The sequence below is a fragment of the Chionomys nivalis genome, chromosome 2 (genome assembly GCF_950005125.1).
Source record: "Chionomys nivalis chromosome 2, mChiNiv1.1, whole genome shotgun sequence".
NCBI lineage: Eukaryota > Metazoa > Chordata > Mammalia > Rodentia > Cricetidae > Chionomys > Chionomys nivalis.
In genome coordinates, this window is record NC_080087.1 from 91,863,548 (window position 1) to 91,886,827 (window position 23,280).

The window sequence follows — 23,280 nt, forward strand, 5'->3', positions numbered from 1 at the left end:
AAAAAAATGTCCAATCCACACGGGTGCTGGGAATTGAGCCTGAATCCTCTGCAGGAGCAGCAGGCCCTCCTACCCTGAGTCTTCTCTCATCTCTGAGGCCTCAACTGCAGAATTTCTATTTCATTAACTTAAAAATAATATTTGTCTTTTTATTTCTATTATCTTTTTGGTGAGGCAGAGTCCTAATGTTTTTCACTAGGTTACTGTTTTTGACTCTCTTTTCCTTAGGTGACAGAGTCTTTCTGTATAGTCTGTCTGTACAGACAGGTCATATTCAAACTTGATCTTCCTGTTTCAGCCTGTGGAGTGCTGGAACTGCAAATGTTCTAGCACACCAGCTTCTTTCCTTTAGTTGTTTGCCACATGGTTTCTTTTTAGTATGTGAATATACATGAGATGTCTGGTTTGAAGTTTTTATATAGTCCAGTAACTTGGCTTGCATATATATCATTTCTGTGAATGGTGGTTTTTTTTTTTTTTTTTTTTTTTTAAACCATTGGGGCCTAGAGAACGCTCAGTCTGTAGGAAACTCAGTTCTTACCAAGACTAAGCTGCTTTTCCAAAGTAAGCATTGTCTGGATTGTTTTATGTTTTTGATTAATTTCCAAAAGCATGCTGCTCACTGGCTTATATTTAGCAAGCTTCCTTTTCTTTTCTTTTCTTTTCTTTTCTTTTCTTTTTTCTTTTCTTTTCTTTTCTTTTCCTTCTTCTTTTGGACAGGCAGTCTTTCTACATAGCCCTGGATGTCTTAGAACTCATTCTGTAGACCAGGCTGGACTTGAACAGAGATCCACCTGCCTCTGCCTCCCGAGTGCTGGGATTAAAGATACGCACCATCATGCCCTGCTCTTAGAGAGCTTACTTATACAGCCCTGGACTATCAGCCTAGGGCTAGTGCTGCTCACAGTAGGCTGCCAGCCGTCCACGGTTCCCCACGACCTGCCCACGGGACAGTCTGATTAGGTGTGTCCTCACTTGAGCTTGCCTCTCAGGTGACACAAAGCTAAATAGAATATTATGCTTTAACTCATTTTTCTGTTTAAGTGAAAGTTCATTTTTCTGGGTTGGGGAGAGAGAGCTCAGTCAGGAAGGAGCTTGCTGTGTACATGTGAGGACCTGAGTTCAGTCTCCAGGACCTGTAAAATGTTGGGTGTGATGGTGTGTGTATGCCACTGCTGGGGAGCAGAGATAGGCTCCTTGTAGTTTGCTGACTAGCCAGCCTAGCCTGATTACTGGGTTCCAGGCCCCAGTGAGAGACTGTACCTAAAAAAAAAAAGGCAGACAGCACCTGAGGATGACGCCTGAAGTTGACCTGAGCCTGTATGTGCTTAATGTATGCGTGTGCGCACGCGCGCGCACACACACACACATGAATATACATATAAAATTAATTAGCTGACACGTGACTGTAATCCTAGTACTTAGGAGTCTGAGGCAAAAGGATCTTGAGTTTGAGGTTGGCTTTCACTATGTGAAAATGAAAAATGAAGTTTATAGTGAGACCCATCTCAAAAAAGAAAAATTGGCTGGTGTCTTAGGATTTCTATTGTGAAGAGAAAGGAAAACAATTTAATGGCTTACAGGTTCAGAGGTTTAGTCCAGTATCATCATGGTGGGAAACATAATGACGTGCAGGAAGATGTGGTGCTGGAGAGAGAGCTGAGAGTCCTACATCTGAATCCGCAGGCAGCAGGAAGAGAAGACTCCGAGCCACTCGACCTGACTTGAGCAGCCTAGACCTCAAAGCCCACCCCAGTGACACACTTCTTCCAACAAGGCCACACCTACTCCCGCAAGGGTACCCCTCCTAATCGTGCCACTCCCTGTGAACCTAGGGGAGCCATTTTCTTTTAAATCACTGCAGCTGGTAGGAGGCACACATTTGTAATACCAGCTTTTGGAGGCAGGAGCATCTCTGGAGTTCAAGGCCAGCCTGGGCTACGTGAGACCTTGGCTTTAGCTTTGAAAAAACAATTTAAGATAGTGGTTCTCAACTTTCTCAATGCTGCGACTCTTTAATACACTTCCTCATGTTGTGGTGACTCCACCATAAAACTATTTTGTTGCTACTTTATGACTTTAATTTTGCTGTGGTTATGTAACTATCTGTTATGCAAGATATCTGTTCATTTAAGAGAATAAATCAGGGAATGAAAGAACAATGAAGCCCTTTTCTTTTCAAACTTCTAGATGTGGAATCTATATTTCCAGATTTTTAGTAGACTTGCTTTGTGTATAGATAAGAGATCCACCTGCCTCTGCCTCCTGAATGCTAGGATTAAAGGCGTGTGCCACCGCCGCCCAGCTCCCTGTCACTCTGTCTCCACCTCTCCCAGTGCTCCTCTTCTCTTTCAGCTGCCTTCATAGTTTTCCATGTCTCTCTTTTGTGCTCCAGTGGTTTTCATTGAGGCTGCTTACTGGAGCCTGTGTAGAGGTTGTTTATGGGGAGGGCGTAGAGGTTATTTATAGGGAGGTCTCCTATGTAGGAGACCACTGGCAACATCACGGCAGAAAATGTTTCTATCACAGCCAACCATTAACCCAATAAATCCTAAGGGATGTTGGGATCTTGTGAACCCTTACCCCTAGGGTTTTTTTGTATGTGTCTGTGGGGCAGGGTCTCACTATGTTGTCCTAGCTGGCCTGGAACTCACTATGTAGACCAGGGTGGCTTTGAACTCAGAGGTCTGCCTGCCTGTGCTTCCCAAGTGCTGGGATTAAAGATTTGCACACTACGTTGCCATCTAGTCTTGGTGGGTTTTTTTTGCTTGTTTTTGTATTTTATGGATATTTTGTCACATGTGTGCTGTGCACTGTGTATGTTCAATGCCTACAGAGGCCAGAAGTAGGTATCCATTCTTCTGGAACTGGAGTTAGAGATGGTTGTGAGCAGTCATGTGGGTGCTGGAAACTGAACCCAGGTCCTCTTACAAGAACAGCAAGTGCTCTTAATCGCTGAGCCTAAGAGGTATTTTGTGCCCGCACAAGCAAAAGTATGTATATCACTGTGTATATATTCTATTCTTAAATAGTGCCAATATAATATATAGAGGAATAGAGTCAGTATTTACTAAACACTTAGCCATGTGGCAGCTACTGGGACTGCTGCTTTATATTTGAGGGAACTTTAAACTGAATATCTTGACAGATTAAACAATTACTTAAATATAAAGCTTTTGCCTAAAGGATTAATAAAAACAAAAGAGGTAGCTCTCATTTAGAGTTGTTTTCAGACCTGATACCATGATGTGATGAAGCATAGCACTTCATTAATGAAGGTTAATTCAAGAGCAATCAAATTTGAGAGCCAGTTCTTGAGAATAAAACTGCACATTTTTATTGCTTAAAAGTGAAATCTGCCAATTTCAAGCTGCTGTTTTGGTTGAATCAATGTTCCCTTAAGCTCTTTTCATCAATACTGGCCTTCCATACTCTGCTAGTGATAGGAGCCTTTAGCTGACTATGTTGTTGACCTCTGTGTTCACAGGTTTCACATCTGTGGGTTCAGCCAACTGGGTATAAAGCATTGTGTTCGTAGAACGTGAGCAGATGTTTCTTGTCATTATTCCATAAGCAAAACAATACAATGGGGCTGGAGAAATGGCTCAGCGGTTAAGACTGTTTACTGCTTTTCCAGAAGGACCCAGGTTCCATTTCCAACACCTGCATCAGGCAGCTCACAACTGCCTGTAATTCCAGCTCCAAGGGATCTATACCCTCTCCTGGACTCTGAGGACACTTGCACTCACACATGCCCAAACCTACCAACAGACACACTCATGAACACATAATCACAAGTAAAGCAAGTCTTTGAGAATATGACAGCTGTTTATTTGTTAGGTATTGTGAGGCATGAGTGGTGATTTCAAACACAGCTCCTTAAACTGTGGGTTGTGGAGCTGCGATAAACTGCAGGGGACAAGGTTTCTGCTCTTGAGACAACCAGAAGTTCATCCACAGTCAGGTGTGGAAGCTCAATTGTTCGTGGCAGTGCTTGCTCACGTTGAATTGTGACTTTGCTGTATCCTGGGTTCTGAACGATGAATGTGTGCTCTTAGCACCACGCAGTGTTCGTGAATGCTGCTTAAAACCCCTCTGCTCAGATTGGAGACTTGTATGCTATGAATTGCAGTGTTTTTACTGCATGCCCAGTTTCTGCTTAGAGAAACATAGTGGTTTCATTACTGAAAATGAAGACTTAATGGTTTCCTACCATCATTCTTCAACATGTAAATATCAAATCAGTACATCTCTGGATTTTTTTTTTTTTTTTTAGAATGTTTGACTTTTAAAATTGGACCCGGTAAGATGGGTAAAAGTTCTATCCTTGGAACTCACTGTGGAAGAGACCCCATTTCCCAAAATTGTCCTCTGACCTCCACACATGTGCTGTGGCACTCACATACACATGCATCACACATACACACATACAATAATAATTTTTTGTTAAACAACAGTGCTTGAGAGTCTGGGAGCTGGCTCAGATGGTGATATGCTGGCTGTGTAAACATGAAGACCCAAGTTCAGATCCCTGGCTTCTTTGTAAAAGCTGGGCATGGTGGCACAGGCCTGTACCCGGTGCCGGGGCGGGGCATGGTGGCATGGGCCTGTACCATGTGCTGGGGTGGGCATGATGACATGGGCCTGCACCCCCCACACACTGTACTGGGGTGGGGTATGGTGGCACAGGCCTGTACTCCTGTGCTTGGGCGGGGCATGATGACACGGGCCTGCACACACACACACCTCGTGCTGGGGTGGGGTATGGTGGCATAGACCTGCACCCATGCTGGGGCAGCAGGACAGGCAGATTGTGGGAGTTTACTGACTGGCCAGGTCAGGTTCAGTGAACAATTCTGTCTCAGAAACTAAGGTGCAGAGTGACTAAGGAAGGCAGCTGTGTTGGCTTCCAACTGATGTGCACACATGTGCATGTGTACCTGCATGTCACATACATGTACCCTCCACACACAGTTGCTGGAGTTGCTGACTTGATAAATATCAAATATTCAAGATTTTTTATGTGCAATGGTGTGGAGGTGTCAGGTCTCTGGAACTGGAATTACAGACAGTTGTGAGCTGCCATGTGGATGACAGGAATTGATCCTGGCGTTGATCCTCTGGGAGAGCAGCCAGTGCTCTTAACCTCCGAGTCATCTCTCCAGTCCCAGGATTTGATTCTTTTTTTTTTTTTTTTAATTTATTTATTATGTATACAATACTCTGTCTGTGTGTATGTCTGCAGGCCAGAAGAGGGCACCAGACCCCAATTACAGATGGTTGTGAGCCACCATGTGGTTGCTGGGAATTGAACTCAGGACCTTTGGAAGAGCAAGCAATGCTCTTAACCTCTGAGCCATCTCTCCAGCCCCCCAGGATTTGATTCTTTATGTAAAAATAAAGTCATATCCATCTTGTTAGTGGGTAGGATTGCTTTTGCCTTTAATGTGCTGAATTTACATATACTGACCAAAAAAGCTTGTAAATGTTTTGTTTGTGTGTGAGGGTCTCTGTGTGTCAGAGACATCGTAGGACAGCCTGTGGAAGTCAGTGTTCTCCTGCTTTACGGGTCAGGGTGTCAGATTTGTGGACAAACACCTTTACCCACTCAACTATTTTGCAGGGCCCCCAAATTGTTTTAAAATAAATTCCTTTATTATCGTCAGTAAAATACCTATATACCTGAAATAATATAAAAATTTCTTAAGAAGGGAGTCATGAGTGGTGAAAATGTAAGAATCTCTGATTTATATTACATGGGAAGATGTGCATATATTATATGCAAATAATATATCACTTTATATAAGGTACTTGGATATCCTCAGACTTCGATGTCTGCAGGATCCTTAGAATAAGATCCCGTAACAATATCACAGCACCTTAGTAGCCACTTGAAAAAAATAATATACTTAAGTTGAAGGGAAAAAATAGCATTTTATTTCATTCTTAAATAGGTAAAATTTCTAGTGGCTGTGTGTGGCTGTGGCACTACAGCTTCTAATCTTTGAGGGCTGTCACTCTCATTTCCTACTTTGAGTTTTTTTTTTGCAGAGTACTTTTTTCATTTTTTTGTCATACTTGCCCAGAAAATGGCTGTTTACAGAGGCAGTAAGAGGCGTGAGGACAACCTGCTGTTGAAAGGGACTGCTAGCTAGAGGTGCAGTGCCCAGCAGATACAGTAGCCACTGCTTCCCTCAGCCTTGGGGTGCCCGTAGGTCCCTCAGAGTTTGCTGGTGTCCTTGGGCACTTTGGTGCAGTACTAGAGACCATGGTGCACTAAGTTTATCCAGTTCTGTTCTGATCAGTACTGTGAATTTTATCCATCTCCTTGCAAAAATCTGCAGTTCAGGTTTACTTGAGAACAGATAATGAGATCATGACATTGTGTTAGGTAAGAGGTCTCCCTCTAGGAGGGGTATGATAGTTCTTCAGAAATGTTTCATTGTTTAGTTCCTGGTGATAATTATTACATTTTAGAAACATTATTACTATTATTTTCTCTCTCTCTCTCTCTCTCTCTCTCTCCCTCCCTCTCTCTCTCTCTCTCTTTCTCCCTCCCTCCCTCCCTCCCTCCCTCCCTCCCTCCCTCCCTCCCTCCCTCCCTCCCTCCCTCCCAGAAAGGGTTTCTCTTTGTAGCCCTGGCTGTCCTGGAACTCACTCTGTAGACCAGGCTGGCCTCAAACTCAGAGATCGGACTGCCACTGCCTCCCAAGTACTGGGATTAAGGGTGTGTGCCACCACCACCTGCCCTATTTTTATTATTTTTAATTATGTGTGGCTTGTCTGCATTAGCTATGTGCATGTGAATGCAGGTGCCCAAGGAGGCCAGCGGCCTCAGTTGCTTTGAGCTGGAGTAGTAGGTGCTTGAACTGCCTGGTGTGGGTGCTGGGGACTGAACAGTGCTTCTGGAAGAGCAGCAAGTGTTAACTGCCGAGCCATCTGTCCAGCCCCTTGCTTATTACATTTATGTGTGTCTGTGTGTAGATATCTGTGTGTGTTATATTTAAGTGTGCATGTATATATGTATATATACATTTATATATTTATATATATAGAAACTTCTTCCTTTCTCCAAAGAAAGCCTTTTCATCTTTATCTAGCTAGTAATGGCATTTTGGTTTTGTTTGCAGGCAGAAGCCCAGTGTGGGTTTTTCGAGATCCTCTTTGGTGCTGGCAGCAATTTGCAGTGCTGCACGTGCTCCCTTCCTGCAGGCAGTAGCTGCAATTATCAGGGTGCCGTTGGTTTTTCCTGTGAGTTTTCAGCATCTAATATCCGGACTCTTAGCATTAAAGCTTTCACATAAACACTGGCCATGTGTGCTTTAGTGTTCTTTAGATTTTAGCTGCTTCTTAAGGTTAATTTTACACCGACAGCAGTTTTCTAAGGTGACTTAATCTATCCATTTTCTGCCCCTTAGTCCTTTGCTGTTAATAAGAGAGTGTAATGGCACCTGTTGTAATTTTAGAACGTCACATGACTTCTTTAGGCATGTTATTTCACTCTGCCTCAGGATCTAGGAACCTGTGTGGGAAACAACATGTGGGGACTCTTTAATTAAGAGTTTATTTGTTTGGATAAGCACCTAGGGGTAGGGAAATTTAGTGTAAGATTAAGGCTAATGATTTATAAGGAAATTATAGACTATTAGGAATTATGAATTACTCCTCTTGTAAATGGGTTGTCATATGCCTTACACGTGTTCACGGGAGGCTCTTGCTGCCGCTCAGTCTAGAGGATTATTTCTGACTCACTTTAAGGTTAACAGTGTTTATATTCTAGAGTGCTTTTCACATATTTTAAAAAATTTATGACTTTTTTCTTTTGTGAAATGTGGATTTTATTAAGTTTTTAAGTTGAATCCAAGTAATTAGGAAGGATAGCTAGGAAGTGATGTGTGCTTGTGTAGGAAGCTACTGCAGCAGACCTCAGACCAACCTTAGGCCATCAGGAAAGCTGTAGACACGCGTGTCCACTCCAGGTCCTCGAATGAAACATTTCCTGGTGTCCAGAGTGGTGCGCTGCACCTAGACGCCACAAGCAAGGCAAAGGCCTACATAGACAGCTGCCTTCCTGTGACAGTACATGGGGGAGCAGGAGGTGCCTGTGCTACTGGCCTTCCAGACGACCTTGGTTGCTCGGTCTCTGAGCACCCCTCGGAGGAGGAATAGAGCCTGGCCAGTGTGATGCATGACTGGAGTCTCCTGGGCAGCCTAGGCCTGGTTTCCTCAGACTTTTGCCCAGTTCACCTTTACCATTGCTGTTTTGTTTGGTTTTTTTTTGGGGGGGGGGGTTTCGAGACAGGGTTTCTCTGTGGTTTTGGAGCCTGTCCTGGAACTAGCTCTTGTAGACCAGGCTGGTCTCGAACTCACAGAGATCCGCCTGCCTCTGCCTCCCGAGTGCTGGGATTAAAGGCGTGCGCCACCACCGCCCGGCTCATTTGCTCCGTCCTTAGGACACAGTCATCCCACAGCCCCAGCAGTTTCTGCACATGTCAGCACGTTCTCATGTGTCTGGACTTGGTGGTCTCAGACTTGCTTTGCCTGCTGCCTCCCCTGGGGCTGTCCGGCTGGCATCACCAGTCTTCCTCCTGCTCAGTCAGTGGCCTGGGTTTATGGCTTCTTGAGAAGCACATGTCGGAAGCAAGTTCTTGGGGTCCTGCTTGGAAACAGGAGCTTTGTTTGACCCCGCATCCTTGAATGACTTTGGAATGACCCAACATTTTAAGATACGACTTAAATGTCCTTAAGCTGCAGTATCTGTTAAGTTGGACTTTTTTTTTTTTTTAAACTTTGTGCTCAGAAATTTCATGAAATGCATTGTGGGTGTGCGTGTGTGCATGCATGTTGTTTGGAGATGGAGACACTTAGTGACCTTACAGTTTAGACTGTCTTGTTCTGGGACGGTCCTCTTTATTTGCAAAACAAGAATGAATTATTTAACAAACACTGCTTATAAAATAGACATTCCTGAGCGGGGTGAGCTGAGATTTCGGCAGGTTGATTGGCAGGAATGAAGACTAGCCTGTCCTTCAGGCCAGTGTGGGCCACACAACAAGATCTTGTCTCAGAAAAGCAGCAACCAGCCGGGCGGTGGTGGCGCACGCCTTTAATTCCAGCACTCGGGAGGCAGAGGCAGGCGGATCTATGTGAGTTCGAGACCAGCCTGGTCTACAGAGCTAGTTCTAGGACAGGATCCAAAGCCACAGAGAAACCCTGTCTCGAAAAACCAAAAAAAAAAAAAAAAAAAAGAAAAGAAAAGCAGCAACCAAACCCACGGATCCTCACAAAAAGTGCTCCAATAATACTCTGAAGTATAGGCCAGCGGTGGTGGTGCATGCCTTTTATCAAAGCACTTGGTAGGCAGATGCAGGTGGATCTTTGTGAGTTCAAAGCCAGCCTGGTCTACAGAGCGAATTCCAGAACAGGCTCCAAAACTACAGAGAATCCTTGTTTTGAAAAACCAAAAAAAAAACAAAAAAAAAAACCCCTCTGAAACGTTATGTTCATGTTTCATGTTAGTTAATGTTCACTATACAAGGCCACCAATATTTAGATCCTTGGATCCTTGGTAGATTAGGTTAAAGGCTTCTAATTTATACATTATTATTTTTAAGATTTATTTTATTACACACACACACACACACACACACACACACACACACACACACACACACAGTGTTCTGTCTGTGTATGTATGCCTGCATGCCAGAAGAGGGCATCAAATCTCATTACAGGTGGTTGTAAGCTACCACGTGGTTGTTGGGAATTGAACTTAGGTCCTCTGGAAGAGCAGTCAATGTTCTTAACCTCTGAGCCATTGCTCCAGATTATTTTTAAGAACCATAAAATGAGAAAAAGTGGGCAGGAGAGATGCCTTAGTGATTCAGAACACTTGCTGCTCCTGCAGAGGACCTGATCTGGGTTCTCAACACTTCTGTCAGGGGCCTCTAGGAGAGCTGATGCCTTTGGCCTGCTCTCTTTTTCTCTCTCCTAGATCTCTCAGTTGCTATCTCTCTCTCTTGCTCTCACAAACACACCCACTCATTTATAAAAGGAAATCTTTAAAGAGAAAAGACTGCTTCTAGTGTGTTAGGTCATGCTTATTAATACGGACATTATAAAAGACTGAATTTAACTTATAATTGGCTGAGTAAGCTGTTGGTTTTTCTTTTGTTTTTGCTTTAATTTTTTTTCTGAGACAGGGTTTATCTGTGTAGCCCTGGCTGTCCTGAAACTCACTCTGTAGACCAGGTTGACCTCAAACTCAGAGTTCTTCCTGCTTCTGCCTTCTGAGTACTGGCATTAAAGGTGTGTGCCACCAGGCCAAGCAGTTACAGGTTTTCTAGAGTAAGCTTTTAATGTTTGAACAGTGTTTAGTGAATCAGTAGGTTTGATTTTGAAAGCTCATGACAGGAGATTTAAATTTAGTAATCTTAATTTTTTGTCCTGTATTTATATTGCTCTCTGTCTTTGCATGAGTGGGCGAGTCTTGTCTTTTGTGCTGATTAATTGGTACAGGAGCAGAGAAAATACTTGAAGGAGTATGTGCCTTGGTTCTTTGGAGAAATGTTCTTAAACATTTGTCTGATAATTGTGAGCTCGGGTCTCTCTGGAGAGAGTTTGTCCTGTCCCATGAACCAGCCATGGGACTTCATTTTAGACTCACTGGAAATGGACACACCTGTTCTAAGGGTGAGTGTGATGTAGAACGCAACCCTTTGGAAGGGAAGAGCCATCTTTTTAATAACTAATCAAATACCTATGGTCTTTTTATTTCTTCTTTACAGTTTATATTCAGTGAAATACATCATTTGATAACTTTGAACAGATGTCTAGTTCATATGCCTCTCTGAACAGAATGTTCTCTCATGTTCCTGTTCACACAGCCCCCACTCATGGGACCTAGATGGCAGCTTGTTTTAGAGCCCCACATAAATACAGGTTGATCCTACACTGGGCTTTAGTGGAAAGATTGAGAATAGTGAAATCCATAGGGTGTTATTTATCTGAAATACTTAGGAACAGAGCGTTCTCTGTTTTTCTTTCATATTTTGGAGTATTTGCATCAATGCAGTGAGATTATCTTCAGGATTGTATTCAAGATAATGTTTCATATTTACCTCAAAACATTGCTGTTTTCAATGTCTGGTTCTGACTGACCCCTCAGAGATCAGACTAGAATCTGTTAGCTAGGATGTCAGTGTTCAGAGTTTCTTGTAGTGTTTCTAGTTTTTTTTTAATATTTATTTATTATGTATACAATATTCTGTCTGTGTGTATTCCTGAAGGCCAGAAGAGGGCGCCAGACCTCTTTACAGGTGGTTGTGAGCCACCATGTGGTTGCTGGGAATTGAACTCAGGACCTTTGGAAGAGCAGGCAATGCTCTTAACCACTGAGCCATCTCTCCAGCCCCCTAGTGTTTCTAGTTTTAACTATTTGTTTTTTTTGTTTTTTTTTTTTTTTTTTTTTCATGACAGGGTTTCTCTGTGTAGTCTTGACTGTCCTAGAACTCCTGTAGACCAGGCTGGCCCCAGACTCACAGAGATCCTCCTCCTTTGTCTCCCAAGTGCTGGGATTAAAGCTGTATGTACACCCCCATGCCTGGCTAATAGTATCTGCTCTGGTCATTTCTGTCTTTTTGTTTCTAATTCTCTTGGGTGGATGTTCATGAATGGAATTGTTGGATCACGTGGGAAGGTATGTTGACCCGGATACTGTCAAATACATCCCATCATCAATATTTAGACTTCTGGGTGCCCCAGTCCACACCAGTATTAGGAATTGCTATTCCTTTAAATATTATCCTTTCTAAATGATGACTATGATAGCTTAAGATATTTTGATTTTCACTTATTTCTTGGATGGTTAGAGATACAGAGCTTTGTTCCTTGAATTTATTGATCACTGGTATACTTTTGTTAGTGAACTGTACAACTCAGTGAACTGTACAACTCAGCAAGTTCTTTTAAATTATGCTATGATTTAGATTTTTTGAGGGTTCCTCAGAAACCCATTTCCTAAAGGGTTGGTCCCTAGGTTGGCATTATTTGGGAGTTGTTAAGCCATTTAAAAGGTGGGGTGCAGAGAGAAGTTGGGTCATTGAACTCACGTTGTCCAAAGGGGTAGTAGGACTGCAGCCACTTCCTATCTTTTTGCTGATTGCTGGCCGTGGGACCAGTGAGTGTCTTTGCCCCGGACATATTCTCTAACATGATGTACAGCCTCACAGCAGGCCTAAGAAAACAGGACCAAATTCCTTGCAATCATGAGACAAACTTTTTCTATAAAGTTGATTTACCTCAAATTGTTACACTGTGGTGTCTTAGAGTTTTTATTGCTGCACTAAAATACCATGACCACAGCAGCTTGGCGGAAGAAAGGGTTTGTTTATTTTAGTTTACACTTCCAGTAATCATCCATTATTGTAGGAAGTCAGGAACCTGAAAGCAGCAGCTGATACAGAAGCCATGGAGGAACACTGCTTACTGGCCTGCTCCCCATGGCTTCTTCTGCCCGCTTTCTTATGCAATCCAGGACCATCTGCACAGGGTGGAACCACCCACAGTGGGATGGGCCCTCTTGTATCTGCAGTGTGTGGGCACACACACACACACACACACACACACACGCGCGCGCGCGCGCCTCCCAGAGAGAGAGAGTGCTCACCATGGGGAGAAGAGAAGCAGGAGGAGGGTGGAAGAAGGGACAAAAGCTTGGGAAACTCACCCCAGGTCTCATCTGTCTTTAGGTTCTTAACTAGCCTGTCTTCTCCTCCTTGTACTCCTCTTCCTCTTTTTTTTTTTTTTTTTTAAATCTACTATCTAGAATTTTTAGTTATTACTAGGAGGAATATGTATAAACTCTTTATTCAAATTAAGAAAATGCCAGATTTCCTTTTGCATTACAAATAGGAATTCCTGGGATTTGATATTTATTATTTTGTCTTTGGATATTTATACTTAAATTTACGGTATATATATACCATTTGAATTCTTTCTCTTCTCCTCATCTTTGCAGTTCCAATTTGCTGTAGCACTCTTCTGGTCTAACACATTGTTCTTCCTCATATTTAACTCCCACAGTTCTTCATATCTGCCCTAAAGTCCAGCTCTTTCCATCTATATTCAACTCAGGATGTCTTATCATAGTGCTTTAACAGAAGTCAAAACTGGTTCTACTCATTGCTTTGGAGGTTGGGTAGCCTAAGATCAACGTTCTGGCTTCTCATTCAGTGTTTTGGGCCTGCTTGCTGTTTTCTGTAGTGAAAGGTGAACTCTGAGCTCTTCAGTCCTTGAAGATTCAAATTTCTATTTAGGGGATTGGGGGAGACACATTCAGTCCATAGTATAAATAAATTATTCTTTGGGCCAGTTTTGCAAGATAATTGTTTAATGAAAAAAATTCTTATTTTTGCCAATTTAGTATGGAAATTTAATAAAAATCATAGTAAGTCAGGATTATATGAAAATGTGGTTAGTTTTTAAAATGCTTTGGGAGTACAAGAGGTTGACTTGTCAGAATCTGGTGTGGTATGGGACTGGAGAGATGGCTCAGTGGTTAAGAGCACTTGCTACTCTTGCAGACGACCCAGGTTTGGTTTCCAGCACCCACACTGGGTAATTCATAGTTGCTTGTAACCCCAGTTCCAGGGATCTGATGGACTCTTCCGCCTCCATGGGGACTGCGTGCATTTCATGTACGTGCATGGACTCTTTCTCATATGGGTAAACTGCAAATAAGCAAATCTTAAACAAAACAAAACGAAACAAACCCGGCATTATCTGCAGGTCTTTCTGCCCTTAGGCTGTGCTCAGCACATTTGCGCTTCTTAACTTTTCTTTAATTGGTTGACCTGGAGTTTGCTCCCTAAGTCCCGTGTGCTCCTTTTTTTTTTTTCTCTTTTTTCTTCTCATACTGACTTTTGTAAATATGCATGAGGGCGGTGATGTGGAAAGCTGTGTGATTTTTAAGCTCTCTGAGCCTTAGTTTTTCTGTTTGTAAACAGAAAACCACTCATTTCCCTGGAGGATGTGCTAACTGTATTAACTATATGAATTCCCAAAGGAACTAAGGAACTCTTGTAAAGGCCCCCCCCCCCACCTTTTTATTTTTTTCTGGATTGTAATTGAAAACTAAGGACAAGGTTTGTGGCTTCATTTTATCAGCAGTATACATGTTGGGAACAAATAATAGTTTATTAAATAGTCATTTGAATATTTGGGTGCTTTGGATTGTATTAGCAAGGAAGGCAGACAGATACATGAATATATAATTCAAATAGGTGTATTCAAGTTGTGGAGCCTGTGGGTAGTGGATGGAGTGGCTTACTAGTGCTGGGAAGAGCTACTGTTGATTGCCTTTTTTTCCTTAAAGCTTTATTGAGGTTTAATTTGTGTACAATAAAAATTACCGAGAGCCAGGTCTGTCTGGTGGCCCATGCCTGTAACCCCAGCACTATGGAGGTAGAGGCAGGAAGGTTAGAAGTTCAGAGTTATCCGTGGCAACATAAAGAGTTTGAAGCCAGCCTGGGCTACATGAGGCTGTCTTAAAAACAAAGTGAAAGCAAGCAAGCCAGGCATGGTGGTGCACACCCTTAATTCCAGTTTAGGAGTCAGAGGCTGTGAGTTCAAGTGTAGCCAGATCTACATAAGAAGTTACACACCAGCCAGGGCTACATAGTAAGACTCTTGTCTTAAAAAAAAAATGTTTTCTTTTAAGGACAGTGTGTCACTTTACAGGCTGGTCTGGCCTTGAACTTGCTTGTTCTGTAGTCCAGGCTGGTCTTAGCCTTGGAATCTACTTGGCTCTCATTTCTGAGGATTAGGGTTACAGGTGCACACCTCAGCTTCTAAGTAGCTTTTGAACACAGAACTTTGTGTATACTCTGTCTGAAAAAGGAGAAGCAACCAATTGGAACACCTCTTATGCTTGTTTATTGTAGTGAAACCACTTCCTGGGTAGGCATGATGAAATGAAGCTGCTTTGTTTCTTCCGTGTAGCTGTCATACAAAATAGACTAGTTATTCCCACACATGAACCATCTGATTACACACAACACAGAATTATAGCTAGTGAGCTCTTATGTGGGCCATTAAACATTATTTTAGCCGTTGTAAATAATAATATGACATATATGAACTGTTCTTGTTATAGTTATATAACTTTTGTAATTTCTTATTGATGGGCACAGTTTAAAAATAAGGTTTTATGTTGAATAACTATTAAAATGAAGCCCTTTATATTGATGAGTTATTTAAAAAATTTTTAATTTATTTAATTAATTACTTTTTTAAAAAAGACAGTCTCTTCATATAACCCTGGCTGTCCTGGCACTTACTATATATAGACCTGACTGGCCTCAAACTCAGATCTGCATGCCTCAGCCTCCTAAGTGCTGGGATTAAAGGTGTGCACTGCTATACCCAGAGATAAGTTATTTTTAAAAGGGACTCATTATTATTATTGTTTTGTTTGAGGCAGGGTCTCACTCTGTAGCCCAAAATATCCTGGAATTTACTATGTTCAAGTTGGCCTCAGACTTGTAGCTCAGCTTCTGATGGCTTGAATTACAGGCACCTGTGTCTCAGTCGTGGCGGCTCTGGTTTTCATCTGTGCCTGAGCTCTGAGAACCGAAGTAGATGACGCGTAGAGAGGACCTTGTGGTATAAGTCGGGGGTATCCTTTAGTGCAGGATTCGGCGGAGTGTCCATGGTAGTGTGCTGACTGCATACTTTCTCCCACGCAGGTGTAACAGATGGATAGGTAACAGAGAAGACCGCTTCCCTTTCTTGTCAGGGCGTCAGCATGACCGAGTGCTTCCTGCCCCCCACCAGCAGCCCCAGTGAACACCGCAGGGCAGAGCATGGCAGCGGGCTGACTCGAACCCCCAGCTCTGAGGAGATCAGCCCTACAAAATTTCCTGGATTGTACCGGACGGGTGAGCCCTCGCCTCCTCATGACCTCCTCCATGAGCCTCCTGATGTAGTGTCGGATGATGAAAAAGACCATGGGAAGAAAAAAGGAAAATTTAAGAAAAAGGAAAAAAGGAGTAAGTACTGGTTTTCATTTTATTTATATTTTCATCTGTCTGTCTATCCATCTATCCATCCATCCATCCATCCATCCATCCATCCATCTATCTATTGGTTTTTCGAGACAGGGTTTCTCTGTAGCTTTGGAGCCTGTCCTGGAACTAACTCTTGTAGACCATGCTGGCCTTGAACTCACAGAGATCTGGCTGGGATTAAAGGTGTGCGCCACTACCACCCGGCTTATTTATTTAATCTTTGGGTATTTTCACATCATATATCCCAACCGTACTAATTTCTCAGTCCTTCCATATCTCCTTTCCACCCTTGTAGCCTCCCCCCAAAAGTAAATAAAAAATAATGTAAGGGGCTGGAGAGATGGCTCAGGTTAAGAGCACTGGCTGCTTTTCTAGCAGTCCTGAGTTCAATTCCCAGCAACCACATGGTGACTTACAACCATCTGTGATGAGATCTGGTGCCTTCTTCTGGTGTGTGTAGGTAAGACACTGTATACATAATAGATAAAATTTTTAAAATTTTTTAGAAAAGAAAAGAAGAGAAATCAAAACACCTTGTTGACCCCTCCTGGCAGTGACCCTATCACCACAGTGTCTGTTCATGTCCCGTCTGCTCCTCCAGCTTTCTCTCATCTTCACCACATGCCTGGTAGTTTATCCTAGTGAAGGTCCAAGTTGTGAACACAGTACAGCCTTTTTCCCAAACAGCTTTACTTGCAAGTGTTCATTGCAATGAGGTGTTAGGTTAGTTCAAGACCTCTGGCTTCTGCTACAGCATCAATACTGGACCCTAATAGAGACTCAGAGATCCGCTGTTGCCTAGAGTCATGAGGATCCTGCTGTATGGATCCGGAGGTCAGCCGCTCACTTACTCCAGCAGCTGGGGTGGGCCAGCTCAAAGCCCTGGGACTGGGCCTGGGGCTGAGTTGATCAGCCTGCCTGCTCTCCCACAGCCACGCCACCAGAGCCGACCCAGTACTGGTTTTCTTTATGCTTTTGAAGGGTTTCTTGAGGGATTACAGGCACATACCATATCGGGGTTTATGTTGGGATCAAGCCCCACTAAAGGATTGCTATAGCAGGTGAAAACTAAGATATCTCCTCAGATACCTAAATGAAATAAATTAGCTCAATAAGTCTTTATCATGTCTCATTATTCTTCCTGTGCTCTCTCCAATGCTCTCTTGGTCTTTTGCTATTCTACCCATTCCACATGGTTTCCCTTTTATAAACCCACACAGTTAACAAGCACGCATTTCACAGAATCACAAAAATAGGTAAAGGAGGCAGGTGCATTGCCTCTCAGAGGGGGTGTGGCTGTGAAGCTCTCTGGCAGATACCAGGAGGATTAATTAAGGATCAGTACAGAATTCTAAGAAGTTTTTATGCAGTAACTACATTTCTTAAGTGTAACTAGTTAAGCTAGAAGTTTGTGGTTAATAATTGTAGAAAAATGCAGCAGTGCTGTTGCATTTTCTAAGCCCTTCATTCAGCTTCTTTCCCCAGCAGCTGGGCACACAGCATAGGTAACTATAGTAAACCTGCGGGCCTGGGAGGAAGGCAAAAGTGCTTGATTGCATTAGTGTCTGTCTAGCTAGCTGAGTTAAAAGGAATTTCTTTGGAGATGGAGCTTCTCGCTTTAGTGGGGTACCTGCCATCACCCAGGTGAGAGGGAATTTCTTTCTCTGGGGCTGGTTTAGCAACTCAAGCCTTTTTCCTGTATTTCTAGAGGTAAAGGCGTAAACAGTTAATTTCCTGGGTTATGATCTTAACTGAAAGCAAGGTGAAGGGGAAACACAGACTATTAATAGCTTGTTAGGGTAGAGCAAAGACCAGTAGATTACACCTTCCTGAGTCTGCTGCTGCAGAATTCTGGGCCACCCAGACCTGTCTATCAGTGAGAGCAGACTCTGCTCAGTGCCTCCTGCTTGGGGCTCCTTTCTTGTCAATGAGTCCTGTCTATAAGGTAATTGTGGGAGTTTAGCTTTATGTAGATTTGACTTTGAGAACAAAGGTTTGGCTGAGTGAATGTTCACACCAGGGCACCATAGTGTGGGAGAAAGTATACAGTTATAAGAAAGAAGTTATCTCAGCGAATGATTCATACACTGCTGGGGTATTTTGGGATGAATCCCATTATGGAAGGAGAAACGATTTCACAAGATTTCTACAGAACTGACAGTGACTGTCCAAAAGACAGGTGTTCCCGCAGCTCTGTCTAGTGGTCTCTCAGCTGTACTTTTACTATATAGTACTTGTGGGCTCACATCGCCAACACACTAGCTCGGCACGTTTGAGATATGCTTCTGCTCTACTCAAGTGTTCCATTGTCTTTGGAAATAGTCTAGGCAGAATCTCTCATTTGCCATTTCTGGGTTTATTTGTTTGTTTGTTCTGATTTTTCGAGACAGGGTTTCTCTGTAGCTTGGGAGTCTGTCCGGGAACTAGCTCTTGTAGACCAAGCTGGCCTCGAATTCACAGAGATCTGCCTGCTTCTGCCTCCTGAGTGCTATGATCAAAGGTGTGCCCCACCACCACCCAGCTTGCCCTTAAGATCTTTACCATTCTGGTGAGTAGTGCAAGGTTCGTGGTGTTTGAATTAAAAGGTAACTTGTGAGCTACGTTTATTCTGTGTTATAAAGTACCTCGGAAGGTAGTTAGCTACTGGAAAGAAGAATTGGGGCTATTACAAAAGAGCAACAAAGTAGGGCTAGAGTGTAGCTCAGCAGTAAGCAGTTCAGAACGCTTGCTTCTCCCAGCATCAGTAACCTCATAACCACCTGTGACTGTGGATCCGGGGCACCTGATGCCCTCTTCTGACTTCATGGGCACATGTAGCACACACTGATGAGTAGACGCACACATAAAATAATAGTATGAGAAAATTTGCCCCAAGCGTTGTGGCGCATGCCTTTAATCCTAGCTCTCAAAGGTAGAAGCAGGTAGATCTGAGTTGGAGGCCAGCCTGGTTTACAGAGTGAGTACAGGACAGTCAGAGCTGTATCAAGTATAAAGAAAAGACCAGGTGCAGTGGTACATGCCTGTAGTTGAACTATTCTGGTGGCCGATGCAGGAGCATTGTCTGTGCCTAGTTTAAGGCAGCCTAAGTAACATAGTGAAACTCCATCCTAAAAACAAACAAAAAGAAAAGCAAACTGGAAATTCTGCATTGGTATTAAGACAATTAGTGTCTTTGTCAAAATGCAAAAATTACTTCTAATGTGGCAGCCAAAGTGAGGGAATAATTGCATTTGGCGTTCAGTTTAAAGGAGTTTGTAGTCCCTGCTCTCGTTTTTCCAGAAAGGCTAGTAATGGGAGGAGAGCAGAGGTGCCGAGGAGCAGTTGTGGAGCTGTGCCTCAGGAATCCCCGTTAGAGGACGAATAGTCACCGAGCAGCAGCAGCAGCACCCGCTCTGCACTGTAGGCTTCATCTCGTTAGTCCTCTGTTCTGTTTTCGTGTGTGTTCATACTTGTTTCCAGAACTCTGCATACATTCACTGTTTAATATAAAACTTCCTCTCAACATCGGCATTGCAAGGATAGCTGCTGTCTGTTGCCCTCTTGTGGTCATTAGATGTCAACACACCATTGCTCTTTTGCTGGTTTTCTGGAGACCCCAGAGGTGGAAAGCTGTATAGCTTCTGCCAGGTGGTATCTTTTTTTGTTTAAGAAGCATGTGGACAGTTTGACATTAAAAATGTAATTTATACCTACTGTGTTTCTTTGGCAGCTGAAGGCTATGCTGCCTTCCAGGAAGATAGCTCTGGAGATGAAGCTGAAAGTCCATCCAAGATGAAGAGGTCCAAGGGAATCCATGTGTTCAAAAAGCCCAGCTTCTCTAAAAAGAAGGAGAAGGATTTTAAAATCAAAGAAAAACCCAAAGAAGAAAAGCATAAAGAAGAAAAGCACAAAGAAAAGAAATCTAAAGACTTGACAGCAGCTGATGTTGTTAAACAGTGGAAGGAAAAGAAGAAAAAGAAAAAGCCAATTCAGGAGCCAGAGGTACCTCAGGCTGATGTTCCGAGTCTCAGACCCATCTTTGGCGTTCCCTTGGCTGATGCGGTAGAGAGGACCATGATGTACGATGGTGTGCGCTTGCCAGCCGTCTTCCGTGAGTGCATAGATTACATGGAGAAGCATGGCATGAAGTGCGAAGGCATCTACAGAGTTTCAGGTATCGGGGACATGCATGTTGCTTGATGGTTTTCAAAATTAGCTTCTCTTTATTTCCTAAAGGAAGGAAAGACTATTAACTTGTGAGGAACACTTTGGCTTGGATCTAAACCTTCCTCACGCCCTTGGTCCTTCCACCGCGTTTGATTTTCCATTAGGATTTACTCCTAAGTTGTTCACAGCTGCAGCTGGGCAGAGTGAATCACCTCTCAGCTGAGATGCTGTGCCAAGCCTGGTCTCGCCTCTCTAAGTCTCAGCCCAGTGGTGGGGAGTCTGAGATTGGTGTGAAGGAAGCTTCTCAGCCAAGATGAATGACTAATGACATGGCCGTGTTATGTGTTTCCTTAGCCTGACTAAAGACGCCAAGTGCTGTTTGCTAAGTAGCTGGGCCCCAAATGTGTGCACTCCGCCAGCCACGTAGAGCTATTGCAGCTGTCCCTGAGACTGACCCATTCATCTACATACTTTATGTGAACCATTGTAGTTCATACTTGGCCAGAATGTGTTTCATATTAGACATCTAAAATCAGATTATTTAGAAGTACAAAGATTTTTCTTCAAAAGCAGCATGAGTTTTGTGTTGCCATGGCGTTCAGGTCCCAGGCTGAGCAGTGTCTGTGCATCAGTCATTATGCTCCCCAGAGGGTTATTGTGATGAAGCCTCTGACTTCTCTTCATGGGTTGGGGAGGTAAGTCATATGCATTCATAAGAGTAATGCAAAGTTTCCACTTAATTGGTTCATATCCTTTCCAGGAGATAGATTTGATACTTGGGATAACAGTTCTGTGACCTAGTAGATAAATGCTGCATTGCTACTATTTTATACAAAGTAAAACACAGTGCATTTTGTATAATTTCTTCCTTATAAAATTAAACACAAACTTGCAAATTTGATTTTTAAGCGTTTATTATATATTGAAAAGTTTTGAAGGTTTAAACAGTGTTAGAAACTATTTTCTACATGATCTTGATAAGCATGAAGACATTTTTGGGGGGGATAAAAGTTTCTCTGAAATTTTCTGTAACTTTGTTCAAAGAATTCTTTTGTTTCTGACCTGACTTTGGTATTTGCAGTGAGTCTGATAAACTAGGAAACTTTGTTTCTTATTTACAAAGCAACAGCTTGTCTACTGCCCTGTGGATAAGCTACTCATATGGGGGAGCTTCTTTTTACATTGTCTGTCTTGTGAGGAGTTAGAAAGTTGCCTTTTATTTGTACAGTATATATGCTTGGTTTATAGTTTCATTTCCCCCTGAATTTTTATCTAATTGCCATTATATTTAATTTTTCTGGATTAAGCATATTTTCTTAGTGTACTATGGCTTCTGGGAATATTCAGTTTTTCATTGTGATTTTATGTGCTTATGTTTGTAGAGGAGTTGTATGGCACACATGCAGTACTAATTCCCATCAGGAGGGCTCTTATTTAGTTCTGAGCAGGGTCTTGCTCTGTAGCCCAGACTGGCCTTGAACTTGCAGCTGTCCTCTTGCCTCAGCCTCCAAGTAGTGAGATTACCAGTGTGAGCCACCACACCTGGCTTCCAGAGGTAGTTCCTGGATGTTTCTGTGTCTCTGCAGCAGGCGTGTACAGGGGTAAAGAAAGCATGTCTGATTTCTGGTATTCTTTCTCTTTTAAATTTAATGTTTTAAGGAATCAAATCAAAGGTAGATGAGCTAAAAGCTGCCTATGACCGAGAGGAGTCTCCAAACTTGGAAGAATATGAGCCTAACACTGTAGCCAGTTTGCTGAAGCAGTATTTGCGAGACCTTCCAGAGAATTTGCTTACCAAAGAGCTTATGCCCCGATTTGAAGAGGCTTGTGGGAAGACCACGGAGATGGAGAAAGTACAGGAATTCCAGCGCTTGCTTAAGGAACTGCCAGAATGTAACCACCTTCTAATTTCCTGGCTCATTGTGCACATGGACCACGTCATTGCGAAGGAGCTAGAGACGAAAATGAATATCCAGAACATCTCCATAGTACTTAGCCCGACCGTCCAGGTATGGGTCCTGTCTGCACGCCCCTTTGGGTGTCGACACTGGGAAATTCGGGAGCAGTCTGTTGCCAAAGTGTCTGTGAAACATTGACTCCAAGAAGGCGAATGATGGGTAACCCAGACATACCATACCTGGCATTCTTTTCTGTTCGTATGTAGGAATTGCATGTGTGTGGCAGCACATGTAGGTGTATGCATATTTATGTGGAGGTCGTAGGACAAACTCAAGTATTGTTCCTTAGATACTAACCATCCACCTTTTCTCCTTCCTTTAGACAGTGTCTCTCACTGGCCTAAACTGACAAATAGGCTAAGCTAGCTGGCCAGCAAACCACAGGGACCCTGCTGTCCCTGCCTCCCCAGTACTGTAGTGCAAGTGTGTACAGTCATGCACATGAACTGGGGAGCTGGAGCTCAGGCCCTCATGCCTGCACGATAGGTGCTTTAGTGACTAAGCTGTCCTCCTAGCCTCCTGTCCCCTCACCACTGCTCAGTGATGCTGTCCAAGACTGTGTTTGCATTTGTAGTAAATGGTACCTTATTGCGTCAAAAGAAAAGAGGAGATAGTAGGTCTAAATTTTGTTTTGGTGTTTTGAGACAGGGTTCTCTGGGTAAATCTGGCTGATCTCAAACTCAGAGATCTGCCTGCCTCTGCCTTTTGAATGCTGGGATTAAAGGCGTGCACCAACATTGCCCGGGAAACAAACTGTTTATTAAATTTCTCAAATATCAGTTTTGTTAGCCTGGTTTTCAGAGTTTGGTCAATACTACATTGTTACTCATTGCCATAGCATGGGTGCTTATACCACAGAAGCTCTAGGAGAATTTTTTTTTTTTTTTGGATTTTTCGAGACAGGGTTTCTCCGTAGCTTTTGGTTCCTGTCCTGGAACTAGCTCTTGTAGTCCAGGCTGGCCTCGAACTCACAGAGATCTGCCTGCCTCTGCCTCCCGAGCGCTGGGATTAAAGACGTGCACCACCACCGCCTGGTTTGCTCTAGGGGAATTTTAAGAGAAAGTTTGAACCAGGAAAAAACTTGTCTCCGTTGTTTAGCCATCCTGCAG

At 43.1% G+C, this 23,280-nt stretch overlaps 1 protein-coding gene across 1 annotated transcript in view; it reads left to right on the forward strand.

Moving 5' to 3' along the window:
* Ralbp1 (ralA binding protein 1) overlaps positions 1-23,280 on the forward strand; it is a 43,118-nt gene that overhangs the window by 9,728 nt on the left and 10,110 nt on the right. The window contains exons 2-4 of the mRNA XM_057762850.1: positions 15,747-16,049; positions 19,777-20,220; positions 21,873-22,222. Coding sequence (XP_057618833.1) covers positions 15,806-16,049; positions 19,777-20,220; positions 21,873-22,222 — 1,038 coding nt within the window. The 5' untranslated portion in view covers positions 15,747-15,805. The remainder of the gene's footprint in view (positions 1-15,746; positions 16,050-19,776; positions 20,221-21,872; positions 22,223-23,280) is intronic.